General features: G+C 46.9%; 2 protein-coding genes across 4 annotated transcripts in view; one reads left to right on the plus strand and one right to left on the minus strand.

Moving 5' to 3' along the window:
- Positions 1-26,894, minus strand: part of LOC142765631 (uncharacterized) — a 70,330-nt gene that overhangs the window by 503 nt on the left and 42,933 nt on the right. The window lies entirely within an intron of this gene.
- LOC119184961 (uncharacterized) lies at positions 310-25,044 on the plus strand. The gene is made up of 7 exons (XM_075865717.1): positions 310-334; positions 985-1,386; positions 6,386-6,738; positions 10,019-10,345; positions 12,049-12,225; positions 13,091-13,268; positions 24,875-25,044. The coding sequence occupies exons 1-7, from the start codon at positions 310-312 to the stop codon at positions 24,892-24,894; spliced, it is 1,482 nt and encodes a 493-aa protein (XP_075721832.1). The 3' UTR covers positions 24,895-25,044.

The following is a 26,894-nucleotide window of genomic DNA, read 5'->3' on the forward strand; positions in this document are numbered from 1 at the left end:
CAGAACTGTTGTTCGTTAGCGCCGTCTTTTCTTTCTCTTTGGTCCTTACCCGTCTTGTGTTTCTGGTGTTTCGCTGTAAACAAGTTCACGATGGATCCCAGCCAAGTGGGCCATCTTACCGTCTTACTGCAGGTTACATTAGGTTTACAAAGCCATCTATTCGTCAATGACTATCCTACTACAGGCCATGGAAATCAATCGATTGATTTATCAATGAATCAATCAAATATACACAATCATTCAGTTATGTATCCTTTAGACCTCTTAAGTACAAGACTGAAAGCATGAGCAGCTTGATGAGGTGCCAACATGGCAAAGTGGCATAAAGGTGATGGTCAGCCACGCTGGAAGAGTGCGAATAAATTCGCAAGTATTACATGGCACTCAGAACTAAAAATTATGTAACAAAGCACTGAACAATACGAAAGAGCCCATTTGCTTAGACAAGAAACGACATGAGCATAAATAAAAAAAATGTCTGATACAAGCAAACTTATCGCCTACTTCGGTGAGAGCAGGTGATGGGGACCGAAGGCTGAATAAAGTAAGCCATACATACATACATACATACATACATACATACATACATACATACATACATACATACATACATACATACATACATACATACATACATACATACATACATACATACATACATACATACATACATACATACATACATACATACAAGCGCCGACCACGTATCTAGGGCAAAATTAGGGGGCGTCCAAGAAGCTTGCACTGCCTTAGATCCCTTATGCAGTGCTAAACCATGTGAGGCACAAACCTTTTCAGGAGGGGTGCGCGGGGGTATAATACAATCGACTGAGAAGTAAAAAGACATCTTTCGCCTTTGAATAACCCTAAGCAAATATATAGGTTTAGTTTGGGAAAACTTTATTGAGCAAATATATAGGTATCCGTAAATTTTTTTTTCCTCGTGATTGCCCTCTCTGCAATGTGCTGCTCTGTGCCCTCTAGGGCCTGCTGCCAAGGGCCCTGTCGTCCCAGGCGGTAACGCTACCGTGACCCCAAATCCAGGTGTTGCCCCGGCTGCTGCTCCTGCTACGGCTGTGGGTGCTGTTCCCACTAGCTATGGCCCTGCCTTCGGTGTAGGTCAGACTGCAAAACCTGCTTCTGCGAATTCCTTCACCCTTGGTCCTGGCCCAGGCTTCGCGGCTGCTGAAATTGGTGCAAGTCATGGCGTACCCACGGTGGGAACTGGTGCACCGATACCATTCTCTCCCGTCCTGGAATCGGCGCTATTTGCGGACTCCGAGGGTGACGAGGAGCCGGACTACGAGCTTTCCGACACCACAATCCTGGACGTCAATCCTTGTCTCCTTCTGCCGCTATCTGGATGCAACTTCTTTTTCATTGCCGGTGCGCAATTTAATTTTATGAAAGAAATTCATAACCAAAAAGTTTCAGCCGTGGCGTCATACGCAAAAAAGTCAAACGCTGGTAAGAGTTTGTATTTCAATGCGCTTTTCCCAAAAACTGAAAGGATCTCTTCCGTATTCTCCAAAGGTGATTAGAAGGCGAAAGACGTATTATTATTTTCCCTCTTAAGCAATTTATATATTAGTCCTCTACCCTCCCGCGAAGCTCTCTGTACCATTGAGGTTGCAGATGCCTTCAGGATAGAATGAACTGCAAGATTTCTGAAGCTCACCTGCTTAGGCACTGGCTCCACGATCGGCTCATCTAATGGTGACGTCATCACATGATTTTTGTGCATCACTCGCGTTGACGCCGCCGACGCTACCGACGCCTGATGTTAACATCGATGGTCAATTTTGGACTTCGATGAAGCATGTAAGGCAGTCGCCTTGATAATTTGTACTTTAAAACGCGAAATGGTGGTCGACAAGTTTCGCAGATGACGATGGTACTAACTGAAGTCACCTGTAATTTCACGGCAATTCAATTGACTGAGAAAGCCGTTCATATGTAATATTAGGTGTCTCTCACAATGCGACTCTAACACCATACAAGAAGACTGCTCTCTGAATACGTAACTGATTGCTTTAACATGTTTTGGGCAGGCTTTTGACTTCCAGTCTACGAGTTTTGGCGCGCTGCCGAATTGAAACAGTAAGCTATTCTTAGTTAAGGCTTCCCAATGGGATATTGTAGCGCTGGTCACATGGCGTACCACTAGCGAGATTGAGGTTCCGACAAACGGGAGTCGTGATAGTTGTGATTGATATCCATTAAGAGTGAGTAAGCGCAAAACAGACAAGGACGTAGAAGAGACAGACACATACAGAGCGCTACTTTCAACTGATCTTTTATTTTCGCACGAACCGATAAATATATACCGAGCGAGCGGAAATAACATAAACATAAAGAACATATCGCGGAATCACATCGTAGAACCAAGCACGTGTAAATTGCACTACATAGTAAAAGTACAAGTCACTGTGTCGAATCAAGGTAATGAAGTTCTTTTTGAGAAAGCGATACTGATGGTTGGCTAACGCACATGTCAGATAATTTCGCGATTTCATATGCCTCCATAATCTCCCTTGTCATTTTGCCAGGAGCCTTAGATAGAATTTTAGTTTTTTCGAAGAGGGGTATACATCCACAATCTCGGCAATGGATGCCCAAATGGCCCGAGATTGCTTTCGTGATATTATAATGATGTAATATCACGAAAGCAATCTCGGGCCATTTGGGCATCCATTGCCGAGATTGTGGATGTATACCCCTCTTCGAAAAAACTAAAATTCTATCTAAGGCTCCTGGCAAAATGACAAGGGAGATTATGGAGGCATATGAAATCGCGAAATTATCTGACATGTGCGTTAGCCAACCATCAGTATCGCTTTCTCAAAAAGAACTTCATTACCTTGATTCGACACAGTGACTTGTACTTTTACTATGTAGTGCAATTTACACGTGCTTGGTTCTACGATGTGATTCCGCGATATGTTCTTTATGTTTATGTTATTTCCGCTCGCTCGGTATATATTTATCGGTTCGTGCGAAAATAAAAGATCAGTTGAAAGTAGCGCTCTGTATGTGTCTGTCTCTTCTACGTCCTTGTCTGTTTTGCGCTTACTCACTCTTAATGGATTCAAACCAACTAGCCCACCAACGTGTTTTGGCAATGTGATTGATATGTATGGGTGAGCTGACGAGAGGCACAACAGGATAAGAGAGAGTTAGATCATGCCAAAAAATGGCCTTGAATCTGCATGCTATACTGCAAATGTCGTCGAAAGACGATAGTCGAGCGTCTCGAGAAAGTGAACAAAACGTTTATTTCACGTTCTGCGCAAGAAAATCGGTGAATGGTATTCTGGAGGCGCTGCGTCAGGCTGCCTCGAGCGTGCAGCTGAGGCGAACGAGCGCATCAAGTCACGTCACATGTGAGGCATGAGCGCTATCTGGCAGTTATCTCGGAAAAGGAAGCGCGCGCGGCGTGCGCGCCCGTCTCGGAGGTGATGAAGTGTAGAACGCAAGGCGACGGGCAGGTGCCACCACCGTGCCGTCTTAGTAAGGCGTTGGAAACACTCGCCTTTTCGTGCAAGCGTTACATCGTCAGCGCAGCGTGATAAGCGCTATGGTCCCTGGAATTACATAAGTATGCCTTTTCTAGTAAAAATGCACACATACAGACTGGTGACGTGTTGTTATAGTGCCTCATATATGCGCAATATTTGCTTTTTAGTGGACAATCGCACTAGTAGGAATGCTAAAACGTGAGCAGTGAGTGAGTATGAACTTTATTAAGGTCCTGAGAGGAAAGAAAGCGGTGCCGAAAGCCCCGCCATCAATCCGGCGGCTCCACCCAGGTCGGGACCGGTAGACAGAGTCTCTCGGCGACGGCCCGGGCCCTCTGGACAGCCTTGAGCTGGGCGATGAGCTCTGTGCTTCGAAGGGCGGAGTCCCAGGAGGACTGGTCAGAAAATTCTGTACCCACGTTGGCAGGGCACAACCAGAGCATGTGGTCGAAATTGTTATACTCGTTTCCACAGTGTGGACATGCAGTGGAAAAGTCCGGATTAATCCTGCTTAGTGTCGTTGGTGTGATGTATGTACGTGTCTGCAATTGTCTGTAAGTGATTGCTTGTGCTCTGTTCAGATCTCTGTGAGGAGGAGGAAAAGTTCGACGTTCTAATCTATGATGTGAGGTGAGTTCGTGATATGATACAAGTGGGTCTTTGTAATCGAGGTTCCTGCAGGCTGCATTTAAGCGAGGGGGCGAACCACTGACGCGGAAAGTGAGCTCTCGCGCCAGTGTGTGTGCCCGCTCGTTTGGGTTGCCAGCAAAGCCGGAAATGTTTCCCATGTGGGCTGGGAACCATGCGATGTGTGTAGACCGAAAGTTTTCCTCCTTCGTCTCGTGGTTGAAAAGCCTGTTAACGACCGCAGCTGCCTTCGAAGAGACTAGGGCCGCCGAAAAAGTTCTTATAGCTGTTCTAGAGTCCGAGTAAATGACAGAGGCTTCAGTGCAGCTTCGAAGGGCTAGCGCAATGGCCATTTCCTCTGCTTCGTGGGTGAAGTTGGTAACTACCGTGGCTGCGTTGACGAGCGAGCCGTGGGCGTCCACCACAGAGACTGCATAGGCACCTCGATTCCAATATTTTGCGGCATCAACGAAGAGGACCTGCGTATCGTTGCACATGATCTTGGCGAGTATTGCCTTGGCTCTCGCTTTTCTTCGTCCTTCATTGTGGGTTGGGTGTATGTTTCTGGGAATCGGGTCAACTGTTATCGCTTTCTTGGCTTGTGTGCAAAGTTGGGACTTTTCTGGCGGCATGAAGAAAGGCTGAAGACCGGCTTCAAACAATATCTCGTTGCCCGCCTTTGAGAGTGAGAGCCGACTAATCTGTGCATGCCGCTGTGCCTCAAAGAGTTCGGTAGCTGTATTATGCAGGCCCAATTGTAAGAGTCGTTCCGTACTAGTGTTGCGAGGGAGGCTCAGGACCCTTTTCAATCCTGTTCGAATTAATGTATCAATTTTGTTGAGCTCTGTCTTCTTCCAGTTGAGGAAGGGGGCGGCGTAAGTCACGTGGCTGATGAGAAAGGCGTGAAATGCTTTCATGAGGTTGTCCTCTTTCAGACCAGCCCTTCTACTGTTGACCCTTGATAATACCCTGGTGAAATTGAAGACACTTTTCTCTATACGTTTGAGGGCCTCCGCGTTGTCACCGCTGTAAGCACCAACTACCATGCCCAGGACCTTGATTGTGTTGCATATTGGGATACTACCTCCGCCCTTGGTGTGTAGGTGAACGGGGAGGGAGCTAAGAAGCTGTCCCTTTCTGGGGCCGTGTTTACACAGAAGGAGCTCTGATTTGCTCGTAGATAGCTTCAGCCCCGTATTTTGTAGGAAAGCTTGTGTGGTGTCTAGGGCATGTTGTAGGTTCTGCTCCAGGGAGCCTAGTGGGCCACTTGTGGACCAGATGGTAATGTCATCTGCGTAAATCACGTGTCCTACCCCATGAACTTTCGAGAGTCGGTTCGCCAGATCGTGCATTGCGATGTTGAAAAGAAGTGGCGAAAGCACTGACCCTTGGGGGGTGCCGACGTTTCCCAGCTTGTGCTTACGGCTTCTGATTTGTCCAATGTTTATGGTAGCCGTACGGTCCGCCAAAAACGATCTGACATAGTTGTGAAATTTTTCTCCGAGATGTAAACTGGAGATTTCGTTGAGGATATGTTCGTGCCTGACCGTATCGAAGGCCTTCGTTATGTCGAGCGCCAGGATGCCCTTTACGTCCCGTGATTTATTGTCTATCACAGCACTCCTGATAAGGAGCATGGATATCGTTAAGGGCGGATAAACAGACAACAGGACAGACAGACCAACATTGCTTTAAAATAGTGAACCAATGAGAGGAGCTTCAAGAGAGGTGAGAGTCAGGCTCGTGGGAGAAATCCAGCCTTTTTGCGAGAGCTACGACAATGACTGTCTCGGGAAAATACAGTAAAAAGCGTTGATTCTTTCTGAATTTGCAGTTTCATAACGACCAAGACGAAGCAGCCACCCGAAGTGAGTGTCGGCGAGAGCTGACGTGAAAGCGGGCATGTCCTTGCCGATCAAACTGCGTTCGCACGTAAAAGATCGGAGCTAAACGCCAACGAGTGCAAACGGTGAAAAATATCGAAACACGATAGACTGTCGTCGGAGGAGCATCAGAGTTTTAAGAATATTTTTAAGTTCCTTGTTTTATGGCTCTTAAAGGAAAAATTGTAGGTAAAACCGGCACAAAGACAGAAAATCATTGGGGGGATGGTGAAAGTACTGTGTTCTATCTCTGCACTTGCGATGGTTTTGCGCTGCATTTTTTCCCCAGAAGCTTCACTATTTCTACAGTACTGGATCAGTAGATCTGACTGGATCTTCATTTTTTTTCTTTTGCAGCTTCGGTAGTGGTCTTCCTCGGGGCCCTCTACGCGTACTTTGACCAGGAGTCAACCCCCACCACGACATCCGCCAACACATGGCTGGTGTACCTGTTACTACATCTCGAAATAGTGCTCATGGTCTTGTCTCTGGGCGTCTTCATCGTAGCTTCCATCGGCTTTATTGGGGCTCTGCGTGAGAACATTGAGCTATTGGATCTGTACGCCACGTTGCAAGGGTCGTTCGTCACCACCGAAGTGGTCTTCATCGTCATGGTATTCTTCCTACCCATCATCGGGCGCGAGTTTGTCATCTCGCACATCACGACCGAATTCATCGTCCACTATCGCGACAAGCTGGATTACCAAAGGGTGCGTGCTTTTCAAAAAAGAAAGAAAAAAACGTGAGTAGCTTGTGCGAGTGGTTCAAAGCTGGACTAATTGGGGAGCTGGCTGACCTAGATAATGAGCGATGTCTCACTTAGCATGATCTCAATTAGCAAAGTCATCTATGTTTTTACTGTTTGCCTTTTTCACACTTTATTTTTGAGTGAAAAGCGTTTATTGTCCCATAATTTCGTGTGTCCGTCCCTTAATCCGTGCCCTGGAACGGTGCCAGCTGTGGTCTCTCCCCCTTACCTTCTCTCGACATTCACAGGATGGCACACGGCTCATCAAAATAGTTGCTCCACCATAGTTGTGGCTAAACCCCTTACACGTTCCCATCAATCACGTGATTAAGAGTAAAAAAACAAAAATACAAAAAATACAACAAAGAGAAGAAAAAAAAGAAAGGACACGGCAAGTCAGACATGGCCACAGACTGTTGCCGTTCACTCTTCGGAATTTCTAAAGTGTCTTTCAATTTTTGTCGTTTTCTCTGTGTCTCTCTCATTTCTGTTCCGTTTATCTGTGCTGCACTTCTTTAATTTTTTTCAAAAAGCACTCGCATGAAAAAAACAGCTGCATTGTACCAACTATCGAATTAGTCTGTGCGGATGTGCTGACCATGGGCCCTATGATCCGAAATTTTAATACCTGATACAAAGAAACTTACTATAGTTGCCTTCATTTCCCAAATGTATGTCGTGAAGCACAGAGTGTTTATTTAAAATCAATTGTAAGAAAAGAATGACGATAAGGAGGAGGTACGAAGTGCCGGCTAAATTTTACGCTAAGGCACTCGGCTGCTGACCCGCAGGTCACGGGACTGAGTCCCAGCCCCATTTTAGATGGAGGCGAAAATGCCCGAGGACCGTCTAATTAGATTTAGGTGCACGTAAAGAACGCCAAGCGATCGAAATTTCTGGAGCCCTCCACCACGGCGTGTATTATGGTCAAACGGTTGTTTTGGGGCATTAAACCCCAGCAATAATGATTTTGTTATTTTATTGCGCTGTGGGGACTTCGTGCAGTTTATATTTTCGGTCACGTTAACCGGTGGAGCGAAACACTTTAACAGCTCAGCTGTTAGAAATCATGGCTAATGCCTCGAATGAAAGTTATGTAGGGTAGAAGTGCAGGGAAAGGTAAAAAGCTTAAATAGAGAAGTTATTGAAGGTGGCGTGTCCTGAAACTAACATAAGAAAGGCTATATCTTCCTGCTCAAGGCTGTTTTGAAGGATTCTAGGCCGTTTTCAGGAACGTTGGCTCGAGTGGCATTTCGTGGTCATAAATGTTTAATCCACATTGCGAGATATACCGTTTGCGCCAAACGCAGTTCGTTTTAACACGTCGTTTCGAACTGAAGCCAGGTGCATTAATCTCGGAAGCTGAGCAGCATATTTACTAGGAGGTTGATTCTGCTTTGTGACTACTTGTCAGGATTTCGTCAAGCGATAGACCTCAGATTTGAGTTTTGTGTAAAATTTCCCAATAGCTGTGAAAGATACCGAAGGAACAGAAATACAAGATCGTGAAATTTGATGACCAGAAGTGAATCCGGCTATCAAGACGGCGTAATGGAGGGCTCCGGAAAGTTAAGTATACCGGGATTTTGTGAATGCGCACTGCAATGGCACAGTGAATGGACCTCCGGAATTCCGCTTTCATAAAAATGCGGCCATGTTAATCTCTGCTTTTCTAATCAGGATAAAAGGACCGTAATCACTACTCCTCCCACCTCCGGCCTGGTAGTTTAGAATTCCAGCTAAACATTGATTTCAGCATTAGAACAATACTCCACGATTGTGATAGAACTTCGCCTGTGCAACACATGGGCTCTAAAAAAAAAACGCGGTATCTTGGCAATAACGAAGACACGTGTTGGCTGAGAGAAGACAAAATGATAGACAGAGAGCCCAGATGTCGACTTAAGGATCCTAGCATTTCCCAGTAGCACTTATACTTATGGGAACCCCGGTGTCTTTCATGACTCTTCACGAGATTTCTCATCACTCATCAGGACTCGGAAATAATAATACAGAACACCCTCAACAGGGGTATCACAGTATGAAGCAAGAAACAGAAAGCTTGCTTGAAGACGGAGAATTAGCATTATCCGCCTCGTTTTTATATTCCGAAGACACCCGCTTTGTCTAGGCAATGTGCAGTGCTCAACTACCATGCCTATAACGACAGAGCCTCTTTCGCGGAACAGCACGAGCGACATCTGCAGTCACAAATACGTCTCATCTGAGCATGCGCATTGACAGTAATGTGGTTACCTTGCAGTTGCAGTTTCTAGCCTTCTTTATCTCTGCTTCCGCGATGACTGCTTTGGCCATCGAAGCACCGTCAACATTATAGAGCTGAAAGAAAAAAAAACAACGAAATCAGCTATTGCTCGGATAGGCGCCTTTTGTACTTTGTCAAGCTATATATGGTGTTTCTTATGGTCAGTTCATGATAACATATCACAACGAGAACAGTTCGCTTTATTATATTTGCTCGCCTTTTTTTCGATAAACTGTTCAGAGCGCTTTCGACGCCCAAAGCGGTTATTGCATCTGCGGTGGTAAGCCAAGGAGGTTATGATAAACAGGAATCAGTATGTAAAGGCAGGCACATAACTAGTGCCGCGCATGTTCAGATGTGGCGTATTTGCGACTGCAGATGTTGTTCGCGCTGGTCCGTGCGCGACGCTTACTTGAAAATAAAATACATGCCAACAAACAATGTAACTAAAACAATTATGAAAATACAGTAAAGTAGGTGCGGGAGAGACGCCGAGATCTTATAAACTCCTATCATCTGGTCGTCACTTGGGCAAGAATTAACTATAGTTGATATTGACTTTGAACATAACCATATTTACCGACAAACAAATTAAAAAAAAAGTATTGGCACGAAACGCTTACTTGACGATTCCCTGAAAAATTTTAATGCGTAGACAGACAACAGTTTTTGTGACGTTGGTACCGGTAATCGAACACGGGACCATCACCTGTTTGGTGCAGTCATTCTACCAATTTACCTCTCTGGGTGGCTTGCAATCGGCTGCGCGAAGGCGGACTGTTCGAGAATCGGAAGCCGAAGTCACTAAATACGGCAAAATACATGTGTGGTAGTAAGCGATCGTGATGAATTGTCGTGAATAGGAAAATAACTGGACATCTTATTGTAGCATGAAGCCATACTAGACACACAGTCAATCTTGTAATTGAGCCTATTATACGGTTCCTGCAATTCGCTGAATGACATGTTATCGCAGGAGATCGACTACGTGCAGTCGTCACTGCACTGCTGCGGTATGACGGATAACTCGTATCGGGACTGGAACGCCAACCCGTACTTCAACTGCAGCCCGACCAATCCCAGCGCAGAGCGTTGTTCGGTGCCACCTTCGTGCTGTCGGACAACAGAAGTTCCGGACATCGTTGATTACGATAGTGGCACGGGCGAACCCGAGGCAGAGCCAGGAAAGGCATTCAAAAAAGGTGCTCCCGAAAGTGCAGGTGCAAGCGCAAATGACGACGTCTACGTCACTACACTTTGTGGACGAGGCGTGATGAACCTCAAGGAGCAGGATGCCTGGAAGGTACGTGCTCTGGTACCTGCTTCCGTACTGTTTGTCTACGTCAGGGGCTTCAAACTGTCCTCAGCTATAGCGGGCCCCGGTCCTCAAAGTGTATAGCCACAAAGGCCATGAAATGAAAAGAGTAAAAACGGTTGTGAAAAACGGAGGGTGGTGTGGTTTGAATCAACAACCCCTTTATGTATATCTATGCCAGTACGAACGCACGCTCCTCAACTGGAGCCGTCTGTGCGCCTTAGTTCAGGGAGAGGTCGTGATGCGACGCCGCATGAAGGGTACAGGGTGGCTGGCGTCTCACGTGTGTCCAAGCGCTTTCCTATGGAGATGCGATAGAGACTTTTCCCTCTCTAATATCGTACGCCTGTCATGTTTGTTTCCTTTGTTGATTGATATGTTGGGTTTAACGTCCCAAAACCACCATATGATTATGAAAGACACTGCAGTGCAGGGCTCCGGAAATTCCGACAACCTGGGGTTCTTTAACGTGCGCCCAAATCTGAGCACACGAGCCTACACCATGTCTGCCTCCATCGGAAATGCAGCCGCCACAGCCGGGATTTGATTCCGTGAACTGCGGGTCAGCAGCCGAGTACCTTGGCCACTAGACCACCAAAGCGGGGCTTTATTTCAATTTTTCTTCGTGCTCCTTCTTTGTCGCTCGAAACAATTCCGCCAGCTCCTCACGGCGCTCTTTATGTCAGCGCTAGAAGCAGCGTCACAGTTACGCTTCCGCACTAGTTTCCAGCATAGCGCCACGATTGGTGACATGCCATCTAAAAAAACTGTATATTTTTACACAGTCAGCATGACTGAGGAGGGAGTGCTGGCTAAGAAAAATATACCTTTGAAACCATTCTTCGAGCAGCAGTGCTTAATTTTGTGACCAATTCTGTTTATCTGATCTTGATGATATGTGAGAAGTGTGGCATCGCCGCATTATGCCAGTTAAAAAACAGATCTTAAATGAGAAAAAAGTGAAAATGTGACTTTTAAGTTCCGTGCAAGTTGATTGATATGTAAAGTTTAACGTCCCAAAACTACCATATGATTATGAGAGACGCCGTACAGTGGAGGAATCCGAAAACTTTGACTACCTGGGGTTCTTTAACGTGCACCCAAATCTGAGAATACGAGCTTACAGCATTTCCGCCTTTATCAAAAATGTGGCCGCCACAGCCGGGATTCGATTCTGCGACCTGTCGGGGTGTTCCGTGCAAGTGTCGAATAGAGCTGGTCCGTAACGTTTCGTGAAGTTGTGGCTTACTTTCACCGCTAACTTCTTGTCGCTGTTTTTCAAAGCTTCTGTGCACTCCTAAATATTATTAGGGTATTTAAAGTGACGTGTCCCTAATTGTTGTTCTGATCAGTAAGAAACGTACGTAAAGGGAGGCTCAGGCCCCCCAACCTATTGTCATAGTTCATTCAGTCGCACATATTTTCGAGCAACTTTTTTTTTGCCATAGAATTACTCTCATTCAAACAATTAGGTCATACCCCCTCCCCCACCCCCACCTCCTGAAAAATATTCTGGCTACATGCCTGCATTTGTTCAATCACGTTTAATTGGTTACTAAGCGGTGATATGCCTATATAAAATATTGTAGCACCATATGTAACATTATGAGCCATTTATTTACACTGATGGCTAACATTGACAAAGAGTCTTGCACATTTTTCACTTCAAACACATTCCGAATCTGCCGCAGCGTATCTACACACGAGGGTGCGGAGCAGCCATGTTTCACTTCATCGAGTCACGTGTCGTGGAGCTTGTCCTGTACACGTGCGCCGTCATCCTCGTTCACCTCTTTCTTACGGCGCTCGCGGTCGACGTGCGCAAGGAGATTGCCGCGCTCGCGAAGGTCTACGACAAGTACTACAAGGTGCTGTATCCATTGCATAATATGGTTCACGATTACAAACTATTTAAATACTCGGGAGACTATGATAGCAGGAAGAGAAGATTATTCCTGAACATGTGCTGTCACTTGCGTAAAAATTTCAAGTCGTTTTGTCTTCTTCAAAGCAGCAACCTTACCTCGAAGACAGCACCAAGTGCCAAAACGTCGGTTTAGCGACAGCTGGAACCAACAATCAATGCTTAGTACACGTACAGTCGTCAGCAAGTTTAACACGAGTGCTCCGCAGCATGTCTTCAAACAATTTTATTGACGATAGCGCCACGTAGCTTTGGACTCTGCCTCCTATATGTTACTCATGCATGCCGACATACTATACAAATATACCGAGGTATTATCTCGGCAACAGCGCCCAGCATCTCACGGCTGGCGTCAGTCCAAGTAGTGCAGGTCACGTGTCGGAGCGTTTGTGTTAAGCTTGCTAACGACTGTACATAGCACACGTGTCCGATGTAAGGACTAAGGATTGAGCCCATCAGTATTGCGAGCTTTCCGGCTGCCTACCATTATCTTCACTTGCGCAGTCAGAAAACGCACAGAGTGAAGTGGAATTTCTTGATTGATAACGCATGAAAGTTATGCGAGACAAGGCAGAGCTCGCGTAGGATTGCTTCACAAAGCAAGCTAGAAGGCTCAAATGCTACCTACCGTGTATGGCCCAATCAGGAGCCAATCTTCTCGTGACGTCGCGCATAGAAACTGCTGGCATTACAAATTACTTCCGCAAGACGTGGTGCGCCTGGGTGGAACAACGCTTTCTTTCCGTGTATCTTCAGGCGTTGCTTTTAACATTCGTGTTACGCTTACTTGATCACTGTGCATATTGTAGGTCGTATATCGCGGCCAGAAAAGAATGAAATTGAAAGACGAAGCAGCGACAGAAAGGCCATCCCCACAGGACCCCCCTCTGGTGGCCTCTAAAGAAGCTCGTCGCCAAAGACACCGCCGTCGCTACCTCGACGCCCGGCCACCATGGAAGCAACTTTCAAAGCAGATTGCTTCACCTGGTGCGTTTAGACGTGATGGCCTTAATTGCCCAGCTACGATAACCTTGGATGCACGTTGCGCTTCTTGTCAGACTGCCACACGACCTAGGTTTTGATGGGTAGCGTTTAACGTCCCAAAACCGCCATATGTTTGAGAGACGCTGAAGTGGAGGGTTTAAAGAATTTCAATCACCTGGAGTTCTTTAACGCGCACCCTAATCTGAGCACACGGGCCTACAGCATTTCCTCTTCCATCGAAAATGTAGCCGCCGCGTCTGAGATTTAATCCCGCGACTTGTGAGTGAGCAGCCGAGTACCTTAGCCACTAGACCAGCACGGCGGGGACCAAGGTTTTTAAGACAGACAAAACAAAACTAACTAAACAGAAAAGTACAGATTATATCAGAATAGGTAGTAGGTAGAATAAGGAGCCGTTGAATGGTAGTGGGGACAGGAAGGGCACACACACACATACGCCTGTAAGCAAAAGTATAAGTGCCGTTGCCGTCCGTACACCTTTTTGTCTGCGCCGTCTGCTGTCGAGAACACTTGTCTGGCGAATTCCGTCAATGCCTTTGACAGAAATTTCGTCTCAAAGTAATACCCTCGACCGCAGACGGCTCATATTTTGATAGCGACAGCAATTTTGACACACGCTTCCATGGTCCGCGTACTTTTTCTCACTGGTGTACATACATACATACATACATACATACATACATACATACATACATACATACATACATACATACATACATACACACACACACACATACATACATACATGCATGCATACATACATACATACATACATACATACATACATACATACATACATACATACATACATACAGACATACATACATACATACATACATACATACATACATACATACATACATACATACATACATACATACATACATACATACATACATACATACTGTACCGAAGCATAGTGGCGCCAGCTCTGTGCCAGCCTGGAAGAAGACGTTGACGTCCGTGTGTGGCTCGTTCTTGCCGGGTTCCTGCCTGTACCAGCTTGTTGCGGCTAACGTTTCTGGAATAATAACCTGTGTTTTTACGCAACCTTGCTCGTTGCATTTGGTGGAGGTACCGGGGTAACGTCCTGGAAGGAAGTTGCTCGACAGCTCTCTCTTGTCGCCACCATCAACGAGACCCCCACCACACTGGACCACTCACTTCGCCGTGCTATTCAGACGCAAGTTGTCGAGGCTCTCCCTTCGCCCGCATCCCCAATATCAGTGGCTGCACCGCTGACTTATGCAGAAGCCGTCCGCCGACCTCCTGCCCAACCGCCGCTCCCTTCATACAGTCCAGCCACCAACTACTACAGGTCACCAGTTTCAGTTTATCCGGTAAATTGGCCCATTCCACCACCTCGAGCACCCGTAAACTCTTGGCGTACTCCGGATAACCGGCCCGTCTGCTACAACTGTGGTATTCCAGGACATGTCGCGCGCTACTGCCGTCGCCGTGGATTCTATTTTAAGGATGTGCAGCATTCCGGCAACATACCTCGGCCATCAGAATCGCATGTGACACCTGATTCACATGACCCCCGCTCACGTCGACCAGACTTCAGACGACGTCGATCTCCTTCACCCCGTCTTCGGTCTCCTTCCCCCATGCTTCCCCCGCAGGGGCGCCTGCGCAAGTAGGCGTTTGGTGTGTAGCGACACCACGGACCCGAGCTAACGGGGGAGTTTTGACTCCCTCCCACGCCTAGCCGTGCGTGGCTTTGCCGTGTCCGGGGAAAAGGGGATCCTGGGGGTTGAGCCGACGCTGGGTGATTGGACCTTTAAGGCCCCCCGGCAGAGGCAACACACCCCTTTGGCCCCGGCTTCACGTAGACGGCACCCCTGGGCTGCCCACCCAGGGGAAATCGGCAGTCGCCTTTTCCTATCTCTCTCTTCCTACATCTTCGTCTTTATCTCTCACTATCTATCTGTCCTGTCTTCTACTCTCTTCTGTTTACTTCCAATTTTCCTGGCGGCAAGGGTTAACCCTGTGCAAATAGCCTACCTTGGCCTAGGCGCATTGGTTTATAGCAGGGTTGTACGGCTGACGTCTGCAAGCTTTCAGCACCTGCAAACTTGCAGCGTCCCCTTGTTGGGCTCCGTGGTGGGTGGCCGCCAACGCTGCTGAACAAAAATAAGACCGGCATGCATGGAGCATTCCCTCTTCTGTCTGATCGTACCGGCTTAAAGTGGGTACGCACCGATGATATTAACTTTTTTAACCAGCCAACAGAAAATTTTCCCCATTTCCACGTCATTCACTGTGAGAAAACTGGAAAGCAAGCCAGAACCGTCTCTCCTTTCCTGGTTTCTAGATGTCTTACTGAAACTATTGGCACAGGATACAAGGTAACCAAAATGGCTAGTGGAGACCTTCTCCTCGAAATCCGTGACAAAGAACAATTTAAAAAGCTAGACCGTCTTTCAGATTTCGGTGGCATACCAGTAACCATAACACCACATAGATCAATGAACACAACTCGCGGAGTGGTATCTGACATGGACTTACTTGACTTGACTGAGACTGAACTTTTGGAGGGGTGGAAGAGCCAAAATGTCACTAATGTACAGAGAATCATCATCAGAAGAGATAATAAGGAAACACCGACAAAACACTTAATACTCACATTTGCATCCAGTAAACTACCGGAATCTATTCAAACAGGGTACACAAAGACATCTATCAGGCCGTACATACCAAACCCTCGTCGTTGCTTCCAATGCCAGAGGTATGGCCATGGCTCTAAAACCTGTCGTGGTCGCCAGACTTGTGCACAATGTGGAGTCCTAGGCCACGTGTCTGAGAACTGCAAACAACCGCCACACTGTGTAAACTGCGAAGGAAACCATGCCGCATACTCACGCTCCTGCACATACTGGAAAAAAGAAAAAGAAATAATTACGTTGAAGGTGAAGGAGAACATTACAATTAAGGAAGCACGGCGAAGAGTCGCTCCATTCTATGGAGCTACATACGCTGATGCGGCGCGTCAGGGGGCACCGCCGCACCAGCCCTCGCCACTCCTTCGGCCCGAGCATACCGAGCCGGAGGTTGTGGCACCTGCCCCCAAGGCGGTTGTAGCCCAGGCTACACCGCCTACTCCCAAACAGAGACCGGAGACTCCAGAGTCCTCGGGTCTCAAGGCCTCACCTCCCCAGGCGAGGCCTGAAATTCGAACTAGCAGCCCGCACGTGCGGGCATCCAGTGCCTCCGAGCAGGCAATGGATACGTCGGTACCCTTGGTGCCGAAAGAGCGCCGTGGCTCCTTGGAGCGCGCCAAGAAAACAAAAAAAGCCGATAACAGGGCCTGGTGACGGCCCTGTTAAGTGAACTCAAACTCCCTGTCTAAACAGCCACTCGCTTTTCGTACACACAGCACTATTTTACATTCACCATGAACACTCAAATTATGCATTGGAACGTCAGGGGCCTTCTCAGAAACCTTGACGACATCCAAGAGCTCTTACACGAACACTCATCAAAAGTGCTGTGTGTACAAGAAACACACCTTAATTCAAAACACACAAACTTTCTTCGTAAATACGTTATTTTCCGAAAGGACCGTGTTGATGCTATGACATCATCCGGAGGTGTTGCCATCATAGTGAATCAAGGAATTGCATGCACACACTTACAACTCCAAACATCCCTTGAGGCAGTGGCTGTTCGAGCAGTTCTTTTTGATAAACTGATCACAATCTGCACTATCTACATTCCTCCTAGCTATCAGCTGCAAAAACGTGATTAACACTCCTTAAATGATGAACTTCCGGAGCCCTATGTTCTCCTTGGAGACTTTAATGCGCATAGCAGGCTATGGGGTGACTCTCGGTATGACGCGCGAGGTCGACTGATTGAACAGTTCCTTCTCTCCTCGAGCGCGTGTCTCCTAAATCGAAAAGAACCAACCTATTATAATCTCGCCAATAACACCTACTCCTCCATAGACCTAAGCATAGTATCTCCATCTCTTGTGCCTCTACTCCAGTGGAAAGTCGTCAGTAATCTGTACGGAAGTGACCACTTCCCCATAGTTTTGAGCACAAATACAGTAACTGAGTGTCCATCACGTGTTCCCAAGTGCCTCATAAACAGAGCCGACTGGGAACACTTTTATACCATCGCTCGTCTAGGTTGGAATGACATAAGTACTTTGAACATTGATGTTGCTGTCAACTACTTCACAGCATTTTTGATTGATGCTGCAACAAAATGCATCCCACAAACAAATGGACACCCTGGAAAACGGCGTGTGCCATGGTGGAACTCTGAATGCCGAAACGCGCGCAAACAGCAAAACAGAGCTTGGAGGCTGCTTCGGAACTCACCGACAGCCGAAAATCTTGACACCTTCAAGAAAATAAAGTCTCAAGGCAGGAGAACGCGTCGGCAAGCCAGAAGAGAAAGCTGGCAGAAGTTTTTGTCAGGGATCAATTCATACACACAGGAAGCTAAAGTCTGGAACACGGTCGGTAGGATAGCAGGAAAACAAGTACACACACTTCCACTCGTAAACACTCAGGGTGACACCTAGAAAGATCAGGCAAACTTCCTCGGTGCACACTTCGAACAGGTGTCCAGCTCATCTCACTATACTGACACTTTCCAAAAATACAGAACAAGAATAGAAAAGCAGAAACTCGAACACAAATGCACTAGATACGAGGCATATAATCAAGCGTTCAGTCTAGCTGAGCTGCGAATGTCTCTAAACTCCTGCAGTACTTCTGCCCCAGGTTCTGACCGCGTCGTTTATGAAATGTTAAAAAACCTACCGATCGAAACACGAAAAACCTTACTTTGTTTGTACAATGCTATCTGGTTTTCTGGCACTATCCCTAACTCCTGGAAAGAGGCTATTATAATTCCCATTTTGAAAGAGGGCAAGGACCCTTCTTTACCTTCGAGTTATAGGCCTATTGCACTCACAAGCTGCTTGTGCAAAATCTTCGAAAAAATGATAAACTGCAGACTTGTACATTTCCTTGAAACAAACAATTTGCTCGACCCATTTCAGTGCGGGTTTCGAGAAAGTAGATCCACCACAGACCACCTTGTTCGTATCGAGGCACAGATCAGGGACGCCTTCGTCCATAAACAATATTTTCTTTCTGTATTCCTCGATATTGAAAAGGCTTATGATACTACATGGCGTTTCGGAATTCCAAGAGACCTGTCCCACCTTGGCGTGCGCGGAAGAATGTTTCACATAATCGAAAGTTACCTGTCAAACCGGACATTCCGTGTCCGATTGGGTACGGTTCTTTCCCAAACATTCGTCCAGGAAACAGGCGTGCCACAAGGTGGTGTACTTAGCTGCACACTTTTTCTCATCAAGATGAATTCCTTGCACTTGTCCATCCCTCGCAATATGTTTTATAGTACATATGTCGACGACGTCCAGCTTGGCTTTAGATCTTGCAACCTGGTAATGTGTGAGCGACAGGTTCAGTTAGGTTTAAACAAGGTCTCCAAATGGGCAGAGGAAAACGGATTCCGACTGAACCCACAAAAGAGCACGTGTGTCTTGTTCTCCCGAAAGAGAGGCATGCACTCAGAACCTGACATTGAATTGAACGGTCAACGTCTGTCTGTCAATGCGGAGCATAAATTCTTAGGATTAATCTTGGACAACAAGTTGACCTTCGTACCGCACATCAACTATATAAAAACAAAATGTTTAAAAGCCATGAATGTTTTAAAATTGTTGTCACGTACTACGTGGGGTAGTGACAGGCAATGTCTCATGAATCTGTATCGAAGCCTCATTCGCACCCGCTTAGATTATGGGGCCATTGTTTATCAGTCTGCAACACAAAGTGCTTTGAAGATGCTGGACCCCGTGCACCATTTGGGCATTCGCCTTTCTACGGGTGCTTTTCGCACCAGCCCCGTAGAAAGCCTTTATGTTGAGTCAAATGAGTGGTCGCTTCATCTGCAGAGAACTTACATGTCCTTTGTTTATTTCCTTAAGGTGAAAGCAGATAAGGAGCACCCCTCATACTCTACTATTAATGATTTGTCGAGCTTCATTCTGTTTCAAAACAGGCCTTCGATGAGGCAGCCCTTCTCAGTTCGCCTGAAAAGTCTAGCTGAGGAAACTGGAGTCTCACTTGAACATAGTTTAATGGCTCCTGTAGCATATCTGCCACCGTGGCAATGGCAGACTATAGACTGTGATGTGTCCTTCCTTGAAGTTACAAAACATGCGCCTATTGCCCATATCCGAATATACTTCCTGGAACTTCAACACAAATACACACGTCCTGAGTTCTTTACAGATGCCTCCAAGTCCAACTCCTCTGTGTCCTACGCTGTTGTCGGCCCATCCTTCTCGGATGCTGGCTTTCTACATCCAGGCACAAGTATCTTCACAGCGGAAGCTTACGCGATACTTGTGGCAGCTAAACACATCAAACAATTACACATACAAAAAGCAGTAATTTATACAGACTCCCTCAGTGTGGTAACGGCTCTGCACAGTCTTAAAAAACAAAAAAACCCGGTCCTCATCTCACTTTACTCCATTTTGTGCACACTCTACACACTCAAACAACATGTTGTAGTGTGCTGGGTGCCAGGGCACCGTGAGATTCAAGGCAACGTGAGGGCGGACCAGCTCGCTGCATCCGCCCACAAAAGCACTGCCCCTACACCTATATCAATCCCGGCCCTCGATCTTAAGCCGACTCTCAAACGAAACCTCAGGGACTACTGGCAGAGCAAGTGGAATACACACACACAAAACAAACTACACATTATTAAGCCACACCTTGGTCATTGGCTGCCCGTATCGAAATCGCGTCATACAGAGGTAACACTAACGAGACTCAGGATAGGACACACATACACGACACACACACACATCTGTTGTCTGGTGGCGATCCACCATTATGTGACAGATGTGGTGAAACCTTAACCGTCCTTCACATGTTAATTCAGTGCAAACACTTAGACACTCTAAGAAAACAACATTTTCCTTTACTCTACCGACAACATATACCTTCACACCCTGCAATGTTTGTCGGTAGGGAACCGCTTTCTAGTCATAAATCATTGTTAGCGTTTTTAAAAGAAATTCATAGCTTTCATGTCATATACCCGGGCATACCGTAGTACGACCTCTCCAGAGAGGTTTTTGCTGTGGTGGCTACACAAGAAAGCACTTGCCTCACGGCCCTTGGACGCAAGAGTATGAACGAGTGAGGCACTTGTGCTAATGCCATACATATCCACCATCGTTCCATCCCAGGATGATCCAGGATGAAATCATCCTGGGATGGAACTTTCTTTCCGCTAATCATGCGGTTGTTGACTGCGCTCGTGCTCAACTCGTTTTGTTTCCATTCAGCACGACATTCATAGATCTCCCTCGCTCACCCAAAAAGGTGATCGTCGCCGCTGACGTCGTCATTTCTGCTTTTCCGGTCGCCGCGGGATCTCTTTTGTGCAACTCCGTTTCCGATTCAACGGCCCTATTTATGCCGTCACAAGAATGCGCTCGTCGCCGGAACCTTGTCGTCCCGTTTGCCGTCATAACACTTGCCGTTGGCTCCACTGCCGTGTACGTGTGCAATCCGTCCCTTGTCCCACTACCTTAGTGCATGGCGAATGCATTGGGAGTCTTGACACTTATGATGACATCTTTCCTTTCGATGCCCGTTCTGATACGACACCGATGTCCGTGGATACTGTCACAGCTGGCACTGCGCCCTCACTACCTGACGAAGACGTTCTGTTGCGCAGCGTAGACACCGGCCTTACGCAAGACCAGCGCAATCAGCTCATTCAACTACTTGACCGTTTCCGCACCTCCTTCGACTACAGACAACCTCCCTTGGGACGCACGTCAGTTGTCGCTCACCATATCGACACCGGTCATCATACTCCACTTCGTCAGCGCCCCTACCGCGTCTCGCAGGCTGAGCGTAACGTCATCACTCAACACGTCGACGAGATGCTGCAACGTGGTGTTATTCAGCCCTCACACAGTCCTTGGGCTTCGCCAGTGGTCCTCGTGCGAAAAAAAGGATGGCTCCATCAGGTTTTGCGTGGATTATCGTCGACTAACAACATCACACGCAAGGATGTTTATCCCCTGCCACGCATTGATGACGCCATGGATTGCCTTCAAGGTGCGGAGTTTTTCTCTTCACTGGATCAGCGCTCTGGATATTGGCAAGTACCAATGGCTGAACCAGACCGTCCGAAAACGGCGTTTGTGACCCCTGACGGTTTATATGAATTTAATGTAATGCCCTTCGGTCTTTGCAATGCGCCTGCGACTTTTGAAAGAATGATGGACAGTGTCCTTAGGGGACTTAAATGGCACATCTGTCTTTGCTATTTAGACGACATAGTTGTATTCTCGGCGAATTTCGAAACTCATCTTTCCCGTCTGGAACAAGTTCTCCAGTGCCTTACGGCAGCCGGGTTGCAACTTAACTTCAAGAAATGTCGTTTTGGCGCCCGCAAACTCACAATTCTCGGCCACGTCGTTTCAAAAGAAGGAATATCGCCAGACCCTGCCAAACTGCGTGCCGTTGCTGAGTACCCCAAGCCTACTACCCTAAAGGAGCTTCGTAGTTTCGTAGGATTGTGTTCCTATTTTCGGCGTTTCATTCGCAATTTTGCCTCTATAATTGCCCCTCTGACTCAGCTTCTCTCCCGTAGCACGGACCTCTCTGGCTGGAATTCCCACTGCGATGAGGCATTCACGGCGCTACACCGGCTACTCATCTCTCCGCCAGTTCTCCGCCACTTCGATCCCAATGCACCCACTGAAATTCACACGGTTGCAAGCGGTATCGGCCTCGGTGCCATTCTCGCTCAACGCAAGGATGGCTGCGACGAGTACGTTGTCGCCTATGCCAGCCGTACACTAACGAAGGCAGAGTCCAACTATTCCGTCACGGAAAAGGAGTGCTTGGCTATCATTTGGGCTATAGGAAAATTTCGCACATACCTTTAGGGACGCCAGTTTGATGTTGCCACAGATCACCATGCCTTATGCTGGTTAGCGTCCATGAAAGATCCTACTGGCCGCCTCGCTCGTTGGGCTTTACGCCTTCAGGAATACGATATCCGTGTTGTTTATCGCTCAGGACGCAGACATTCAGACGCCGATGCACTATCCCGTTCTCCACTGCCTCCTGACCTTGCCTTCTTATCAACTGCCATTTGCGATTCGTCATCGTTGAGCATCACTGACATGCCATCCGAACAGAGCAAGGATCCCTGGATCAATTCTTTGCTCGACGTCCTCTCTCACAGTTCGTCAGAAACGACTTCACGCTCCCTCTCTCGTCAAGCAAGACACTTTGCTGTCCGTGAAGGCTTGTTGTATCGCCACAATTACGTGACGGATGCCCGTAGGTGGCTCCTTGTCATCCCTCGTCATTTGTGTTCGGACATCTGCGCTGCCTTTCACGATGACCCCCAGTGTGGCCACGCTGGTGTATTTAAGACTTACTCTCGCCTTCGTCTAAGATACTACTGGCGCGGCATATATCGGCACGTTCGCCAGTACGTTCGGTCATGCACCACGTGTCAACGACTCAAGACGCCTTCTCACAGCACTGCTGGCCCTTTGCATCCCTTAACCTGCCCAGCGAGACCATTCGACCGCGTCGGAATTGATATTTATGGTCCTCTACCCAACTCTCTTCGAGGCAACCGGTAGAATATCGTCGCCGTGGATCATTTGACACGCTACGCTTAAACATCTGCGCTGCCTGCTACCACTGCGAAAGACGTTGCGTCTTTTCTTCTTCACCATCTCATTTTGCGACACGGTGCACCTCGGGAATTACTCAGTGACCGTGGACGCGTGTTTCTCTCGAACGCCATCGACGAGCTACTCAAGGCATGTCGCACTGTCCATAGGAAATCCTCGGCATACCATCCTCAAACCAATGGTATGACAGAACGCTTTAACCATACCCTTGGAGATATGCTTGCCATGTACGCCTCTGGCGACCACACTAATTGGGACCAAGTGCTCCCTTTTGTCACGTACGCGTACAACTCTGCGCCACAAACAACCACAGGCTTTTCTCCTTTTTTCCTTCTGTACGGACGTGAGCCATCATGCTCCATGGACATCATTCTCCCTTACAGGCCTGATGTTTCCGAAGCGACGCCTGTTTCCGAAGCAGCTGCGTATGCCGAAGAGTGTCGTGAACTCGCTTGCTCATTTACCGCACAAGACCAATGGTGCCAGAAAACTGACCACGATTCCTCTGCGTCTACTGTACACTATAACCCAGGAATGCTGGTTTGGCTCTGGGTCCCGTCCACCCCTCCCGGTCTTTCCCCGAAGCTTTCGTCGAAATACCATGACCCCTACCCTGTGGTGCGGCAAACATCTCCTGTCAACTATGAAGTTGAGCCCAGTGATCCACCCTCGGACCAACGCTGCCGTGGGCGTGAAACAGTACACGTATCACGCCTCAAACCGTGGTATGACCCCCTTGTCGTGTCCTTTCCCTAGGTCGCCAGGTTGGCTCCTTTCTGCGCGGGGAGTAATTGTACCGAAGCATAGTGGCGCCAGCTCTGTGCCAGCGTGAAAGAAGACGTTGACGCCCGTGTGTGGCTCGTGCTTGCCGGGTTCCTGCCTGTACCAGCTTGTTGCGGCTAACGTTTCTGGAATAATAACCTGTGTTTTTAGGCAACCTTGGTCGTTCCAATACATACATACATACATACATACATACATACATACATACATACATACATACATACATACATACATACATACATACATACATACATACATACATACATACATACATGCATACATGCATACATGCATACATGCATACACGCATACACGCATACACGCATACATGCATACACGCATACACGCATACACGCATACATGAATACATGCATACATACATGCATGCATACATGCACGCATACATACATGCATGCGTACATGCATGCATGCATACATGCATACATGCATGCATACATGCATGCATACATTCATACATGCATACATACATACATACATACATACATCAGAGAGTGAGATAGAGACAGGCAGGCTTCGGTTCGCCCGTACTGTGACTTTCGCCGAGTGTTGGGAATTTTATTTTGTCATTTGTATTTAGCGCGTGTGATACTCGTTGTTGAATACACGCAAGAATGGTGTTTCGAATCGTTCATTAAGTTGGGTGGTGTTTAACGAAAGTTGAAAAATTACAAAGAGAACTATCACAGTGTCTATAAGGGGCGGCGAGATATTGTTACGTAGCGCACGCATGAGACAAAACGTATCCCTAATCCTAAAAGCATCACATATTCACTAATTCATACAAGAAAGCGCGAAGCTTTTCCCTAATTAGCACTAGTTCTCGTTGACTCTTGATGATTATGCGTTCAGCAACGCAATTCCCTCGTCTTCTGTTATTCCATTTGAGCGATTTTTCTCTGTTCTTTGTAAGAGTGCATCGCTTCAAAGTTTGATGTAGTGCCTTAAAAGTGTTAGTTTTTAATCACTACGACTGACGCGTAATTTTGTTGCTTCACCAATTAACTTCAAACCAATGATGAAGGAACCTGCGTTTTTCTTCTTTCAGCAGCAGCAAGCAGTGTCTGACAAGCCAGAAGAAGCCACATAAGGAAAGAGGAAATTTTGATATTCGCCGAAATACCACATTTAGGTTAACGTCGTTTGGCATGCGCTGAGTGTGCGAACGTAATTTTACTAGCAGCCATACGCATCACTCACGCGCAATGTCGACTGTACTTTTACTCGGATAAAGTGAACTTCCTGTGTTGAATGGAAATTATATTTATATATCTTATGCCACGAGAGGTTCAGGGGAAAGTAAAACTTTTCATTGGCTGACAAGCTGTTCGCAAGGAACGCTTCTGGAGCGGACGTTTAGGTAAGGTACGTGCCATTGTCGGTGCAGCGAAAGACGACTCTGTCCAACACTCTCTACAGGGACAGGTGTGTAAGAGGAGTCGTCATCATCCCGTGTAACCTGTCCTGTAAATACCAGTAGGAGCACACTTGCCGCGGTGGTCTAGTGGCTTCGCTGCCCGACTTCTGACCCGCAGGTCGTGGGATTGAATCCCGGCAACGGCGGCTACACTTATGTTTGGATCAAGAATACCCAACGTCCCACGTACTCAGATTTGCCTACACGAAAAGAACCCCCAGTGGTCACAATTTCCAAAGTGACATACTATGACGCTTCCCATAATCCTAAGGCGGTATTACAGCGTGAATACCACAGAATTGTTTTTAATACCTTCAATGCGACGAAAGAGGCTAGTTGGTTTATGTTGGCTTGGCGATGCGCTTGTGGTAGGGAGGTGGCACGAGGGACAGATTACAAAGAACACGGGATACAGTGTTAACCACACTCGTTCTGTTAAAACATACATACATACATACATACATACATACATACATACATACATACATACATACATACATACATACATACATACATACATACATACATACATACATACATACATACATACATACATACATACATACATACATACATACATACATACATACATACATACATACATACATACATACATACACGCAGAGAGTGAAATAGAGACAGGTAGACCATCCGTTCATCCGCACTGCGACTTTGGCCAAGTGTTGGCAACAATATTCCGTCATTTGCGCATGCTCACCAACAGTGTAGGCAGTTGTGTGAAATCGCATTCAAGAGTTGTGCGCGAAGAGCAAGGAACAATATTCGCTGCATATGCACGGAGTGAATGACGATGAGTCATCGTTGCACGGTCATAGCTTAACCTTATCCTATAAGCACAGCAAAAACACGTGAAGAGCAACAAGCCATTCGAAGGCTCCGACCCCGAAGTCAGTGCCAGTGCAAAACCACGCTTTGCACAGAAAACATATTTGTGGGGGGGGGGGGGGGGAGGATCAATACAATTGCGTGAGTAGCTGTAGTCGATGCCAAACAAGAACAGGGTGACTTCCGCTTTGCAAATCATCACAGGCAAAAGCATAACTGACGGCGTGACTCCGGGTGTTCGACCAACCTACCCTTCAAGTATGTCTTGGTATTCTGATAAAGCAGAATTTGTGTAGTTTTCAAAGTAGTCATCCCCCTCCCCACGGCCTTTTACCTAAACACACAAAAAATCTGAATTCGTACCCTGCAGTACGTATTTCGCGTTCAGTGCGTTGCATTAAGGTGAAGCAGATATGAAAGCGTGGGTTCAGGCTCATGACATGCACTGTTCAGTGAGGTGCGAGACTTTGGTGCATAAACCTCTTTGTCAGTGTTACTGCTGTATTAATGGCGTTTCTTTGCGGTCATTTATAATCAAAAGATACATAACTTTCATGGACATTTAACTGCTTGTCAATCTAAATTAATATTCCGCGAGAATCATAAAGTTCTAATTTCTTTGAAGTCGTGCTCTTTTTTCTAGTATATTACTAAAATGGATTTGCGAACCCAGGTGGCTGGTTGAATGCACGCTGAACAAGAAACCACTCATGTCTTTATTATGGCTGGCTTCAATGCAGCGCATTGTCCATTACGGAAATCAAAACGTTTCAGTTCGTGCACTGCTTTAGGAGCACACCTTTCT

This window comes from Rhipicephalus microplus, chromosome 6 (genome assembly GCF_043290135.1).
Source record: "Rhipicephalus microplus isolate Deutch F79 chromosome 6, USDA_Rmic, whole genome shotgun sequence".
Lineage (NCBI taxonomy): Eukaryota > Metazoa > Arthropoda > Arachnida > Ixodida > Ixodidae > Rhipicephalus > Rhipicephalus microplus.